This window comes from Lichenostomus cassidix, chromosome 13 (genome assembly GCF_008360975.1).
Source record: "Lichenostomus cassidix isolate B80296 chromosome 13, HeHo_3.0, whole genome shotgun sequence".
In the NCBI taxonomy this organism is placed as follows: Eukaryota; Metazoa; Chordata; class Aves; order Passeriformes; family Meliphagidae; genus Lichenostomus; species Lichenostomus cassidix.
Window position 1 is genome coordinate 16,313,320 of NC_139494.1, and position 15,498 is coordinate 16,328,817.

Genomic DNA, 15,498 nt, shown 5'->3' on the forward strand with positions numbered 1-15,498 from the left:
GCTAAGTTAGACCTAGCAAAGGCAATTAAACAGCAAAACTCTTCAGCAGTATAAATAGTAAGAGAACAAGGACAAAAGAAGGGTCAGGCACTCCGGGTGAGGTACAAATGAAGACGAAAAACCTATTCCTTTAATAGCTGTCAAAAAGGGCAGAGCCCATCCCAGGGGCACAGGGGCTTTGCAGACATCCGCACTGGCACAGCCAGCTCCTCAGAGCAAAGCTGCAAGTTGCAGCTCCGAAGGCAGCAGCAGCATGTTGATAAAAGGGAATTTCCACACGAGCTTGGCACCACCGTTCAGAATTTCAACCTTAAAAAGACGTTTCCACGTCAAACCCTCCGGAAGGATAAAAATTAAAATAAAACTTCGCAGGGCTCAGCCCCAGCACACGAAGCCCTGGGCCTGAGGGAGCGGCAGGGAGGGCCGGGGGCTGTCTGGGGGCTGCGAGGGGGTGTCAGGACGTGCCTGCTGCTGCGTAGCCGTGGAGCCATGGTCCTGCGGCGCGGTGTCACGTCCCGCCGAGGAGACCCTTGCTCGGGGAGGTGTGAGTGGATTTCCTCAAGTGCATTTTGACAGCTGTGAGGAAGCGGGCGGCAGCAGCAGCTGGAGACATTCCTGGCTGCGCCCCCCCCGGCGGGACCCCCGCCCCCGGCACGGCACGGCACGGCACGGCACGGCTCAGCGCGGCCCGGCACTGCTGCGGAGAGGGGGAGAGGAGCTCCTGGGGCCGGCGGGGTCTGATGAAACATCTGATGTGCATTACGGCAGGGCAAGGGGAGACACGCTCGCCCCTCCCCAGCCAGCGCGGCACTTCTCATCACCTGCTACGGATTTTCCTACGTCGTCCTGTGGTGTGTGTGTGTCCCCCGGTTCCAGCTACCGGACAAAAGGCAGCAGAGCTGAAGGGGGGATCGCAAGGGTGATGCTCTCCCCACGGTGGTGGCGGTCTGAGGGGGTTTCTCCCCCAGGGAAAGCAGCGCCCGTCCCCGATCGCCCCCCGGCTCTTCACCCAGGGTACCACTCTCCCCCCTTAAGTGATGCGTTTGGCCCAAATCCCCTCGGAGCAAGCAGCGTACAAAATCCCAAGGTGGGGGAAAAAAAACCGAGGGAGTGGAGGTTTTCCAAGAAAGTCATTGCAATAGCTGCTTCGGAGAGGGATTTTTTTTTTTTTTTCTCTTTTAAATCAAGTCTTGCCATGAGGCGGCAGTGCCGCAGGACGGCCGGCGCTGGCAGGCTCTCCGGGCACGGGCACCCCGCTGCTCCCCGCGCACAGCCAGCGCCGGCTGGAGTTGCCCGCAAGGGAGGGTGGGGGGGGACAGTCCACTCGCTGCCGCCTCCCTCCCTCCCTCCAAAGCTTGGCGAAATTCCGCTTTTTCACATTTTTTTTTTCTCTACAACATTTTTTTTTTTTTTTTGCCGTCCCTTTCCCCCGCCCCGCCGCCCCCCGCACCCCCATCCCCCGGCTCGGCTCGGCTCGGCACGGCACGGCTCGGCGCGGGTGGGGCGGGGGGCGGGAGGCTGCAACCTGCCGGCGGGGCAGGGCCAGCCCCCGGCGGGCGGGCGGAGCGGGGCGGCGGCTGCCATTGGCCGCGGCGCGGAGCGACACCTGCTCGGCTCCCTCATGCGAGTGACACCGGGGCTCGGCGGGGATATTTGAGGCTCCCTCCGGCGCCGCCGCCGCCACTCCGCGCTCGCCGCCGCGCCGGGCACATGCGGTTCGCGGGGCCGCGGCGAGCAGCGCGCTGGGCCCGGGTGCGGCACCCCGCGGGGGAGGACGCGGCGGCGGCGGCGGGGGGAAGGCGCGACCATGTGCGCGGAGCTCGGCGGAAAGCTGCTGCTGGCCCCGGCGCTGCTGCTGGCCCTGGCCGTGCTGCTGGCCAGCGCCCGGGCGGCCGCGGGCACTGAGGCCACGCACCCGCCGGAGGGGCCGCAGGACAGGACCCCGCAGCAGAAGGGTCGCCTGTCGCTGCAGAACACAGGTACGGCGGGGGGGACCGGGCTGGCCTCTGCGTGTCCCCCTCCCCTCGCTGCTGCTGCCGCTGCTACTGCTGCTGCAGCCGCGTCGAGTTATGACAGGCGTTTTATTTCGGTGTCCGACTGTCAGGCGTAAATCATCGCGGGAAACCGGAGCTCGCTCCTAATTGCCTTTAAAGCCCGGCTGTGCCAAGCACGTGTTGCCCGCGCACAGCCCGGCCCCGGAGCCCCGCGGAGATGCTGCGAGCCCGGCCGGGAGAAAGTTTCTCGGCGCGGCGTTGGGGAGCGGGCGGAGGGCCGGGGGCAGCCGGGCGGGCGGCGGGATGAGCGGGGCTGTGCCTCCTCCGAAGGGAGCCGGGCAATGATGCAACGGGCCGGGGGTTTCTCTCCTCCTCTCCCGCCCCCCGCGCTCCCTCCCCCGGGTATTATCTGCCTAGGAAAAGAGAGCTGGGGCGTGCACTTCGCTGGATCGCTTCCCAGCCGTGCAAAGAGAGAGCGCGGGATCCAGACGCTTCCCTTCCCCCCCTTCTCCTTCACCCCCACCCCCTTTTCTCCCTTTCTCCCCCCCCCCTTTTTTTTTTTTTTTTTTTAACACTCTCCGTGCTGCGAGACGTGTTTAAACACACACGAGCAGGAATGCACGAATGCCCATTAGGGACTGCCACATGTGAATCACGGCACTGTGCAGTTCTCAGCACGCTGGAGCCAGGACATGTGATCCGGCGAAGGGTTTGCATCCGGATGCCAACACAAGCACCACAGCCGCGCTCCCGGCCCCGAGAGCGCCCAGCTCTTCGCTCCACAAAGGGCTCCAGTGCCCCTTTCCCCTCCTCCCGGTGCGGTGTGTTTGCGCAGCTTTCCGCCCGTGCCTCAGACAATCCCTGCATCCCACCCCGGGGCTCCCCTGGGCCACCCCCAGATGCGCTTCAGGGCAGGTAGAAGGGGGGAAAAAAAGGGGGGGGAAAAAAAAGAAGTGCGGCGGCGGTGATTTGGGGTTTGAGCTGCTGGGGGGGGTCGTGAGAACTCCGGCAGGCTCCGCATTCACATCCGCGGCTCCTCGCTCTGCCTTGCAGCGGGTGGAAATTAGACCGAAAGTTGCTGTAAAGACTTGCAAATGGACCGCATGGCAGAGGGGGAGGCTGGGGATGGCTGAAACACGCTGCGGTTCGAGGGGGATTAGGCTGGCTCCCAAGGGCGAACTTTAATTAAAGGTACCACAGGGCACAGAGTACAGGAATTCTTAGCATCCTCAGTTCTGGTCTAAAAGCTGCCCCTGTTTAACTTTATCCCCAGGCTTTTTCAGCAACCACCTTCCCTCTGGCAGTACTACTACATCCATTTTTTTTTAAAGGACCAGAAGCTGCCGTGTTAAGAATTAGATTTTTGGGTTGGTGGGGCTTTTTTTTTTTTTTTGAAAGTGAGTATTAGACAGCATTTTTTGCAGCATTACATAACATCTGAAAGGGCAGAATATTCACATATGTAACTGCTAGTTCCAGTACATCTATTGTATGGACTACATATATAAATATAAGTATTTTCTATTGATTTCTGCATAGCTGAGCACACAGTTGCATTTTTTATACAACTCTTGGTGCAAAGGACTTTATGAATTAGTGGGAGTTTTGCCATTAACTTGTCAGACATCCTGACAGGCAAAACCCAGTGGTCTGTAAAAATATTTTGTGCTAAATGGCCAGAAACTTGCTCAAAGTACCAAAAATGAAAAAATTTTGGCTCACTGGGTCCTGGCCTTCTCATTTTGGCACTTAAATTTGTTGGGGGGGGCTTTGCACAAGCCAGAGAGCAAAAATCATTCCTGTCCTTTGCTCGTGAGGAATTCAAGAGCATGAGACAGTTCTCAAGTGAAATAGCTTGACGTAAGCATAGTGGATTTGGCATTTACTTCTTGGATATCACTTTCATAACGTAATACACCCAAGTTTTGGCCTAATTCCTGCAAAAAACGGGCACGCTGCGGGTACAATTAACCATTGTCACGCATTTTTCTCTCAAACTGATGTTGGTAGCAAAACAACTCTCTCTCCCCCCCTACCCACCACCAGTTTCTGTGAAGAGTTCTTCAAATTAACTCTTAACCAATACTCGTTTTTAGCTGAAATCCAGCACTGCCTGGTAAATGCTGGCGATGTGGGATGTGGAGTGTTTGAATGCTTTGAGAACAATTCCTGCGAGATCCGAGGCTTACACGAGATCTGCATGACATTCCTGCACAACGCTGGAAAATTCGATGCCCAGGTAACTCGTGGGGAGATGTCCTACCTGTCTGCTTGCTTCTAACACACACCTGGCATGTACTGCAGCTCCTTAACACGTCTTTGCACAAAAAATTCCCGGGGCGAGTCTACTATTGCCATGATTGACTGATTCAGTAGGAATTTTTCTGTTGGAAGGTCCAGAATCAGGACCTCAGGACAGCAATAAAGCAGCGGTGTGTGACCTGTCCCAGGAGACAGGCTGGCTGTGGTGCTGCTCCCTGGATCCCTTCCACCTACTGTACCCAGGATAACTCCAGCAGAACACTTCATGTAGTCAAACACGGTTTGAAGAAACACTGGGAGGCTTAAGCCTCTACACCGTGTTTGTTCAAAGGTGACTCTGAGACACAGCTTGGGCTCCCAATTCATCCAGAATCATCTCAATATTTCCCAATGGGCTGTTTCTAAAGCTGGCCCTCAAGACTTGCACACAACCAGCCCAGGCCACCTCCTAAAGCTGCTCTACTCAAACAAACCTTGGGTTCGAGCACTGATGTCAAAATACGTTACTTCCATGCTATGTGGTATTAAGTTCATCTCCTTCATTTTCTCCCCAGACCATTTATGCATCATTGAGACATCCTGTTATTATGTCTTATAAACCTCCTCTCCCATTTCAGTGTGGAGGGAAGGGAACATTCCAACGGGCCAGCAGCATTTGGCTTGACCAGGGAATTTACAGAATAACTTGACTAAAAGTGTGGCACAAAGCAGAGCTGGCTTCAGGATCCAGCCTGGCCCATGAGGGGTGGTGGGATCACCCAGTAGGGAGCACTTTTGGAGCTTTAGGTTCAGATGCTCAAGGATGTACAAAGGGCCTGGCTGCTCATTAAAATGGGAATTGCTGCTCTTGTGGGTGTCTGAAAGCCTTCAACTTAATTTCCAAGTGGCTGCCAGAAAACAGTCATTTCTTCTTGCACAGTGTTTCTGTCAGTGAACAGACTTGACCAAAGAAATAAGGAAGGGGAGTTGGGAAGTCAGGAAATGGTGCCTGTGAAGGCTGAGAGTGGCCATTGATGCCAGATGCCCAAATACTGCTCATCAGATACAGCCTGTTTGACATCCAGGCTCTCTCCAGTGCAGAGCAGAAGATTTAAACCCCTGGAGCTTTATTTAACATGAAGGTGACTTTAGCCTCTGCTATGACATGGCTTTTCACAGCTCCTCTCTGTATCATCTACAGTTATTTCAAGCTGCACTAAATGACAAGACTAACACTGGCCATTTTCTGTTCTCTGCTCTGAAACCTGAGAATTGATGTCAGTTTGGGTTTATATAAGAATTCTCTTTTTCATCCCTATTTGCCTACTGTGCTGTGTGTGTTTGTTCCTGAAGGGAAGGGCAAGTGAATGCCTTTGGTTTGGGAAATAGGGATGATGACTGAAGCAGCTCTTTGATCAGCAAGAAACATTTCTGGCTTGAAACCATTTGGGGACATCTGCTTGTGGGTCTGGGTGAATCTTATTTAGTGTCAGTGGAGCTGGGCCAGTGCACTCTTGGGATAAAGGGGAGCAAGGATTTGCTCTTCATGGAGCAGCTGTGTAAAAGAATCTGAGGCTGATGAAGAGGTGGAGGCAGTGCAGGAGCTTCCATGGGCCTATTGCTCAGCAGAGTAAAGGGAGTCTGAGCAAAGCTGCAGCTGCAGGATCCCATAAAAAGGACAGGAAGGGATGGTTTTGATGCCCACCAAGCAACTGAATGAAGGAATCCCAAACACTGGTTAAAGAGATGCTGCTAAAGCAGATTTTTTTCCACTTTTTTAGCTTCTTGATTTGATTTTCTTAAATCTCACTTGCGATTTCTCGTGACAAGAAGACGTGGTAGGATTATTGTTAGTGCTGATTTGAGTCCCTCTCTGAGGAAGAGAATACTGATAGCTGGGGAAGAGTGCAGGTGCATACAGATTGTGCATACATGTCTCTGTGTTTGTAAACTAATTTTAAAATTCAAAAAAAAACCCTGCAGTTACTGAATGGGTATCTGCTTGTGCTCCTGAGGAGCTCAGCCATGGCAGGATGCTCTCTCCTTTCTGTGAACCTGTTGTTCTGCCACCCTGGAAGCAAATCAATCCAGTAACTCCAGCACTGAATTACTTCAAGGTGCTTACTTTTGCTCTTTGCCTTGTTGGGCATTCAGCTGTTGGGGCAGAGGAAACCTCAGAGCAGCAGTGAGGAAGCCCTGGGTGTTTCAGGTTCACTGGGAGACCAAAGCTGGGTGACTTGGCATGCTCTTTAAAGGCAAGAGAAACAGAGAAGAAGGGGAAAGCCATTAAGTGATATCCTTAGCACTGTAATAACCCTTGACATTGTCCTGCAGAGAAGCAGCTGGCTGGGCATAAATCAGCTGCTGTGCTTAATGGACAAAAATACAGACCTACTCCATTTCTTTCCTTCTCAGGGAAAATCCTTCATTAAAGACGCTCTGAAGTGTAAGGCTCATGCCTTGAGGCATAAATTCAGCTGCATCAGCCGTAAGTGCCCTGCCATTAAAGAGATGGTGTTCCAGTTACAGCGGGAGTGCTACCTGAAGCATGACCTCTGCTCTGCTGCCAAGGAGAACGTCCAGGTCATTGTGGAGATGATTCACTTCAAAGACCTGCTGCAGCATGAGTAAGTGCCTCCGTGCTGGTGCAGTCAGAGCGTGGGAGCTCCTTCCAGGAGTGCCAATGGGCTGTGCATCTGCCCAAGAGCTGTTTCACCTCCTTCTGGCCTTGAGCACCTCTCCTTTTCCCATGTACAGCACCGAGGGAAAGCTTTCTTTTGCAGGGCCCTGGGAAGTTGGTGTGCAAAGGGTGAGATGTGGCTGTGGAAGGAGGTGGAATTAGGTGGAAGTTGGAGCTGCCAGTCCTCTTGGTGCTCTGGCAAATACACCATCAGTGTTCTGCCATTCCCAGAACCATGTCACAATGGTGGGTTTTTTTTTGCTTTCTGAGCTCAAAGGCATCATTTGGACCCCAGTATCCTGTTAGAGGTGACAGCTAGAGAAAGGGGAAGAAGGTTCTTGCAAAGTTGTCAGCAAGATGATAATTTCTTCTTTAAATACATGCTTTGAAATGTCTTGTAGTTAATTGTCCCTGAAAGAGCTGCAGTCCCCCAGGTAATCTCCCATTCATCATATTCTTTATTAATCTCCCATGGTTTTTAATAAAACATGGGGTTGTGCAAAAGGAAGGCACAAGTCAGATTTTTGAGGACTTCATTCCTGTGACTGGGAGCACAGCTGTCCTCCAAGGAATGGCAGGCACAAATCCTATTTGGAATTGATCAAAGCTGCTACATGACAGCAACAAACCAAGCACAAGCTGTTTGTACTGACTCTTTGTGCACAAATGCAAAAATCAGAGCCTGTTTTTCTTGCAGGTGAACGTCTCACTCCCAAAACAAGAAGGCTGAGCCACAGTCTGGCATCAGGCTTAACCTTAGAGCATCTTCCTACCACACCTCTGTGCCTTGATATTAGCACAGAAACTCCAAATCCCAGCAGTCACAAGGGACAGATTTTTTTTTTACAGAATCACTTCTTTGGGAATTTTAGCCTTTTAGCATTTTCCTCACTATCCAGAGGAGCTGTGCTCTGATTCCTTTAGTGTTGAAAACCACCTCCCACTAATACTTCAGCTGCAGAAAGATGCTTCAATGCCAGTTTACTCACATAAATCCTGTGCTGTGGTTTGTGCAAGCTGAACATGGTGGCCTGAAAGCAAGGAATGTCCCTTTCCCTGGACATTCCTGAGGCTGGCATCAAAGGCAGGGCTGGGGGCAGAGCTGCTGTGCCCAAAGCCATGGGCAGCATCCTGCTGGCTGAGGGAGAGGGGGAGCAGAGCTCCATCCTGCCCAGCAGCAGCACCTCTCTGGGCACTGTCAGCAGCTATAAATCGGGCACTTGGCACCAATTAACCCCCCCATCATTTGGGGATGAAAAGAGCTATGCAAGCCAAAAGCCTGTCCAGAGAGGAGTGAGTTATCCTTGTTTTATGAACAGGCTCAAGCAGGAATGCTCAGAGGCAGCTGCTTATTTCTGGGGAGCTGAACTGGGGGGTTGTTGGCTGGAGAAGAGAGGGTCATTCAGCTGAACACCTATAATTTGCATGATCTCATTTAGCGCTTCCTACACTCCAGCATCTCCTGGAGTCGGAGCTCAGCTCTCCTATGCAGGACTCCCCAAATAGAACCAGCCAGCCTCCTCCCCTCCCCTAAATTTAGAGGCCATCTCTGAAGCTCTTGAACTAAGGAACTTGTTCGAGATCAATAGGCAAGTGTGGCAGAGCTGGAAATAAAATCACGTCTGCTGACTTGCAGCCTTGTGCTCAGTTCAGGTACTCTGGTCAGGCCAGCTGAAATGCAGAAAGTAAAACAGGCAAGGAGAAATGGGCCAGTATGAATCCACAGGGCTCTGGCAGGCTCTGAATACCTGAAATATTTGGCAGCTGAGCCACTTTTTAGTCATACCAGCGACCTTTTTTCTTACAAAGATTTCTGCAAAGGTTATGCCCAATTTCAAGAACTCATTTCTTGGGTGGGTTTTTTTTTTAATATCCTTTCGCTGGATCACTTTGTATGCAACGTGCTCAGCCCTCTCTTATCTTCTATTTCACATTTAAAACACAACCCTGAGAGCAGAGGAGCAAGTGGCAGCTCTCAGGCTCGTGCTCTGTTTTGCTGTGACTGTTCTCTCCCGATGAGTGTTCGGAACGCGCTCGGGCAGCAAAGCCTCCTCCTGAGTCAGCTGTGGGGGTCAGGCTGATTTGCCATGGTGGAAGTGGTGACAGGCCTTGGCAGATTGGTCCCTGCTGCATTCCAAGTAACTTTTTTTTTTTTTTGTGTGTGTGTTGTTGGAGCAGCAGGAACAATCCAACCATGGGAAATATTTCGAGATCGGGGAATAGGTGGCTCTCCAAGATTAGCGATTCGAAATGAGTTTAAGCAGTTGGGCAATGTCAGACACTGATCGTAATCTGTTGGTTTGCCTTGTTTCTTCTGACTTAACAAAAAGAAATTTAGGCTTGTCCACAGCCACCAGAGCTGGTGGATGGGGTGCCCAGAAGGTGCACAACCACCACCCAACCCCACACAGACCCTGGGCAGTTTTCCACTTGGGCTGTGGATGGTTCCTGCCCTGGAAGATTTTTAAGCACGTCCTTCTGGGCCTGCAAGCAGCTGAGCAGTTGTGTCAATAGACAACATCAATATTGACCCACAAAACTTGTGACCACAACTATTTTAAAATTGCTGCACTCGGTGAGCTGTGGCTGAGAAGCCCAAGTGCCTGTGCTCGAGCTGCTGGTGCCTTGGGGACACTCAGGGCTGGGTGGGAAGCACAGAGGGGATTGAGCCATGGGATGTTTCAAGGCCTTGTTTGGCTGGGAAAAGGTAGATCCTAAAAGCTATGCTCCACTCTGTGAGGAAATGAAGAAAACAAAACTTAGTGTGGGAAGAAAAAATGCCACTGAAGTGGATTCTGTGTGTCTGAGCTTTGTCCAGTCAGATCCTGAGTCCAAAGAGGGTCTTGCCTGTGATGGAGATCAACACCCAGAGCTCCAGAGATGATGAGGGAAGCCAGGGAATCTCTAGCTGAGGATTTGTTGCTTTCAAAGAGGTGAGAAGATGCCTCCCTCGTGCAGAGTGGTGGTTGCTGAATGCTATGTAGCTGCTGTTCACCCAGAGGCAGAGTCTGTTTAGTGGAGCTGATGGCTCTGGACAGGAGCAAATGTCCTGAGAAATAAAGATCTGGAAAGTCATAAGGATCCAGAAGGATCTGGAAAGAGATGGAGGCAGAAAGTGTGAGACAGCAGTCCTTCCACTTGCCAAGCAGGACCTCATCTGTTCCTCTGGTGAACATTCCAGTTCTCCCAGAGTATCTCCAGGGGGAGAGCAAGCAAGATGAGCACAGAGAGGCTTTGACAGGATGCCACTGAGCACCTCCTGCAGTGAAATGGCTGATCAGAAGGTGCTATTCTGCATCATTAACGTGGTGCAGAATTGCTGCTGAGTCAGGGGCTCACACCACTGCACTTGCTGTGCCCAGGGAGGCTGAGGCAGCTTCTTCACCAATTCCCTGGGATGGTTTTTGACTCTTTCACTGTTCCCTTCCCCTGCAGGCCTTACGTTGACCTGGTGAACATCCTGCTCACCTGCGGCGAGGAGGTGAAAAAGGCAATAACCAGAAGCGTCCAGGCCCAGTGTGAACAGAACTGGGGAAGCCTCTGCTCCATCCTGAGCTTCTGCACCTCGGCCGTGCACGGAGACGCCGTCCTGGGAGCCGAGAAGAAGGCTGGGGAAGGCAGCAGGGCCGCTGCTGGCCGTGGGGACATGGTGGCCCACGCTGACCCCGAGCACAGGGAGAGCTCCCGAGCAGCCAAGGGAGAGAGAGGTACCAAGGGCCACTCCAACGCCCGGGTCAAGGCTGGGGGTCACTCTCCCAAAGGGGCCCACGGCATCCTGGACCGGGCAGACGAACTGTCCGACTTCTCCGACATCCGGAGGTGAAAAAAGGCACCAGCTCCCCCTTTTTCCTTCCCCACCCAGCCCTCCCCAGAAACCTCCTCCCTTCGAGTTCCATCTCCCCCTCTATGGACATTCCAAAGCATTTCCCATTCAGAGGTCAAGCACAGGGCATTGCAAGATATCTATGGACCTCGGCATCAGTGTATATAGTAGCAAAGGGAGAGCAGTGGCAATGGGTTATTGATCCAGCAAACTCGGCACTCGGGTGGCAAAATGTCTCCAACTAAATTCTTTTCCCCCCTTTTTTTTTTTATGAAACGGACGTCGTCTGAAATTTAGGATCTTGTTTGGGGATTTGTTGGGTTGGTTTTGGGGTTTGGTTTTGTTCTGTTGTTTTTTTTTGTTGTTTTGTTTTTTTGGTGGGGTTTTTCTTTTTTTTTTTTTTTTTTGATTGGTTTTTTTCTTCCCTTTGGTCTCCTTGGCAGGGGAGAAGGTTCCAAGCGGGCTCTGCCAGACTACATGTGGCTGCTTGTGGCTTAGCACCTCCAAAGGTTTAGGGCACAGCCTTACAGCAGATGGCTGAATTCCAGGGGGATTTGGTTTCTGCCTGTGGCTGGGAACGCAAGAGCTCAGGGCTCTCTGTGTGAAGCTCTCTAATGAAGGAGCTGCCCCGTCTCTGGCACAGGAACCGTGTGGTCTGGAGCTCCACCACTTTCTCTGAAGTAACTTCTGAGCCATTGTTCCCACCTGGGTGACGCTGCCTGGTTTTAAGTGCCCCCTGTTTGTTTTTAACCACTGCAGAACTTGACACTTGCTAATCACAAAACCATGCCCAGTCACTTCCAAGGCGAGAAATCAGCTTCCAGACAAGGCAATGTGACTGTTAACACTTGCACAGGGTGGAGGACCCCCAAAAAAATTCTCATGGACCTCTGAAAACCCTGTGCATTCTCCCATCTGCCCCCTCAGTGATACAGGTCTTCCACCCTTACAGCCCAAGCCTAAAGGGGCAGGTGTGGGCTCAGACAGCAAGGACCCTATATATCCCCAAATATTTAGTTATTAGGGCTGCACTGAAGGCCCATCAGAAGCCTGTCTCTCCTTAGCAGTAGCGTGGTGTGGTTTGCTGGGATGTGGAGCCCCACTCTAACCTGCCTATAGCTTGGTTTATCCAAATGCCAAAGACAAGGAGAGGGGATTGACTTGGGTTTTTTAATTACTGTGCAGGTAACGACGACCAATCTCCACAGAGAGAGTTAGTAAAGGTGAAGAGTGTCAAGAGCTTATTGTCTTTAAGCAGTTTCAAGTGTGAATGAGGTGTTTGGCCATATCTCTCCTACCCCCCTATGCAATTGTAATTCTCAGGTTGCAGCTCTGCAATCCTATATTCCCAGATATTGTACTGGAAGTGGAGGCTACAGCACCCACAGGGACAGAAGGGTGAGCTCTCAGCTTCCTCTCGAGAAGGAAAAAAAAAAAACAAAAAGTTGGGTTTGAAGGGAAAAAAAAAAAGTGGGAATCACACCGGGGATTGGAGCCTTCTCATTTAGAAAGTTGGGGAGGAAAGCTGTGGGGGCAGGAAGGCAGTTGAGCAGAGACAGAACGTACCCAGTGAACTAACGTGCGTCTTGCCGCATGGTGGGAAGGAGCTGCATAAACAGGAGAGGGTGTTGGAATCTGGCTACGAGTTCCAACTCAAGATTTCAGTTCCTGCTAAGTGAGCACGGCTCCTAATAGCTCCAGTCAGGGTGTAGTGCAGGGATCCACCCGCAGAACTTGGAGGCACTGCTTTAAATAGCACCCTGTGGGAGGCAAGAGGGGACAGTCGAGTTGAAAAGGTGTCTCTGTGATCACCAGGTCTTTGCTTGAAGACGTGGCCTTGATCCTGCCCCTGATTTTAGCAAAGTTCTGGGGTGGAATTTTGGGTTGGTTTCAGTGGGAAGGGCTGGGATCAGGCCAGGTGCTGTAGCAGCAGAGAGCGTGGTGATGGTGCAGTGAGTGTGGCATCTGTGTCACCTGCTGGTGACAGCTCTGCCACCCCTGGGGCACCCAGGCTGCCCCACGGAGCAGCTTGGTTTGGCTCTGACTCTCTTGGCCACCTCCTCTGCTCCAAAAACCTGCTGGTTCCCTAAAAAAACCTAAGAAGGTTTCTGGCTTGTGCCTCAGTGGGTTCCCTGCAAGTGTCCTCTCCCCCCCTTGGTGGCACAGAACCACCACGAAGAACAAGCTCAAACCAAAAAGACAATCCAAGCATTTTAGCACAAAAAAAGAAAAAAAATAATAAAAAAAAAAAAAAAGGCAAACACAAACCAGAAACAACAACTTGCTACCAATGTTCTTGCATTGAACTAAAATAAGATCCCTCTGTCACTAGAGGTCTTGATTCATCAATGGGAACCAAACAGAGACCTACATCTTTGAATGTCTCAGTCAACATATCACCTCAGCATGCATACAGTTTTATTTGTATTCATTGGTTCTGTGGGGAAAATTTATCTTCCCCTTGTTTAGTCAATGAAAATTGGGGAGGGGGGGACAAGCTGTGGGTGGGAGGGATTTTTGTATAAGGCATCATTTTTTTTTTTTTCCTCTGTGTGTGAAGATTTTATGTGTTCATCTACTGATTCCACATATGCTATTATTGTAAATATTTAACATTTCTATTTATTATAGTGTCCCCATTTAAAAAAAGAACACTGCTGGCTATGATAATTTAAACGTATGTCATGACCTGTGTTGTATATATTCATGCCACTAGTATGGTTTTTTTTTATGTTTAAAGCTGCGTAAATATAGTTTTATACAGTTCCATAATGTTATTGACAGCATAAATCATTTATTTATTGTTAAACCTTTCTTTCATACCTAACGGATAGGGTGCGTTTTACCTGAGATTATTTTATTGTGACATCTTACATAGCCTTAATTCTTTATAAAAAAAAAAAGGAGTAAAAAAAAAAAAAGGTCCATTTAGATACTGTATGATGCTTTAATTAACATTCCTTATGAACTTGCTGTTCATGAAGGAGGTTTAGCTTAAAAGCCAAGGTATGAATGTTTCCTTTATGCTTTGCATCTGGAATGAGCCTTGTTCTGGAATGGAAATACTGCGAGAGAAGCAAAACGCCTACAGGAAAAAGATAGCAGTAAACCCTGGAAAATGCTGTCCTGACTTACAGTGCTGAACTAAAAGGAGAAGAAAAATAAAATAAATAAAGAAAAAAAAAATGAAAGACAAACTGTCCTTCATTCCAAATCTCTGGGAGAAAAACATACTAGTTTTATCTCGTGTAGAATTTGCAGCCAAATAAGCTTGTAAATAAAGAAAAATGCATATGGCTTTAGACAAAGCTCTGTACCTTTCACACACTATTATTTTCCTTAAACACTAATAAATGTTTTGAATAAGTCTGTGGCTGGGTTTTGTTTAGCTGGAATTTCAGCTGCTGCGAGATAAGGGGGTAGGAAAAGCCCTCTGAAGCTGAGCCAGCAGCTGCAGCCAAGGGGGCAGAGGGGATTTGGCTGCTCGTCCCCCACAGCAGGGCAGTGCAGAGGTGTCCTGGCAGGGACAGGGCATGGGGACAGAGCCAACCCTTCCCTGAGCAGGGCACAGACCTCATCCCTGGCGTGTCATTCCCCGGGAGAGGGAGACCTCAGTTGGCTGCAGATCTGAGGATTGAGGCAGGAGGGGAGACCAGGAATCAGCTAGAGGATGAAAAACAGGCAGCAGAAGCTTGTGCCCTTCTCAAGCTCAGAGCCCCTTGAGGAATTTTCCCTTAGCAGGAGCCATGGATTGGGATCACTGCAGCTTCACAATCACTCATCCACAGATGTCAGAATCACTCTGCTTTAAATGGGGCTCAGGTTAGGGAAGGAGCAGGGGGTGCAGCTGCTGGGGGGTTTCTCCTCCCTGCCCCGATGATCCTGCCTTCCCAAAGCCCCTCTGGAGCTGGCACACTGCTCAGCCAGGCTGGCTTCAGGCTCAGCCCAGCATCCATAAATGCATCCCACAGGAGGCAGGGAGGGCGTTGTGGCTGACCACAGCACCTGCCTGTGGCCAAGGTGTTGGCAGCCCCCAAAGCCCAGCGCTGGATTCCAGCCAGACCCGTTAAAAACCCAACAGCAGCCCTTTCTGCAAGCTGCAAGAGCTGATAAGGTTTGTCCTGCATGTAATGAGAGACTCAGCTCGTGTAACAGCAAGAGTTACCCCTTGGAGATTTTAAAATCAAAGTCCATCCATTTGGCTCCCCACTGGCAGTGATTAATAATTATCAATAACTACCAGCAAGTGGCTCCGTGCAAGGATGTCACAGGAGCTGGAATTCTCTCTTAAATCAGGTATCAACGTCTTAGATGCTTCCTGGAGTTTCAGCAAAGGAGAAAAGCAAAATGCTAAGGTTTACAAAAAGCAAACTGCAGAAACAGCCCTTTGTGTTGTCTCCAAAGTCATTTTCATACAGTGTCGGGGTGTAGGCAGCACAGGGATGGGGAAATTATGAGAAAGCACCTCAGAACATAAAGCACAGATTTTTTTTCCTTTTTTTTTTTTTTTAAGGCTGCTTGCATGAAAAAGCACATTTTTAACACTCCTTCTGTGGGGTTTAAAAATAACTAATCCAGTTGAAGCCTTTGGATGAGATGGGCTTCACAAGCCTGAAATGTGATTTGCAGCAATGTAGGACCTGTAGCATTTCTTTGCCTGGAGGTGCAGCAGCTCTTTATAATCCTGTCATGAACTGTCAAACAGCAACGGGAGAGCTGTGACAGGGTTTGGTGAGATGTGAGCTCAGACCTGCCTGCAC

General features: G+C 50.6%; 1 protein-coding gene across 1 annotated transcript; it reads left to right on the top strand.

Annotated features, from left to right (window-relative positions):
• The first annotated feature begins 1,631 nt into the window (after positions 1–1,631).
• Positions 1,632–14,105, top strand: STC2 (stanniocalcin 2). The gene is made up of 4 exons (XM_085073988.1): positions 1,632–1,979; positions 4,091–4,233; positions 6,651–6,862; positions 10,351–14,105. The coding sequence occupies exons 1-4, from the start codon at positions 1,808–1,810 to the stop codon at positions 10,736–10,738; spliced, it is 915 nt and encodes a 304-aa protein (XP_084930114.1). The 5' UTR covers positions 1,632–1,807; the 3' UTR covers positions 10,739–14,105.
• The last annotated feature ends 1,393 nt before the right edge of the window (positions 14,106–15,498 follow it).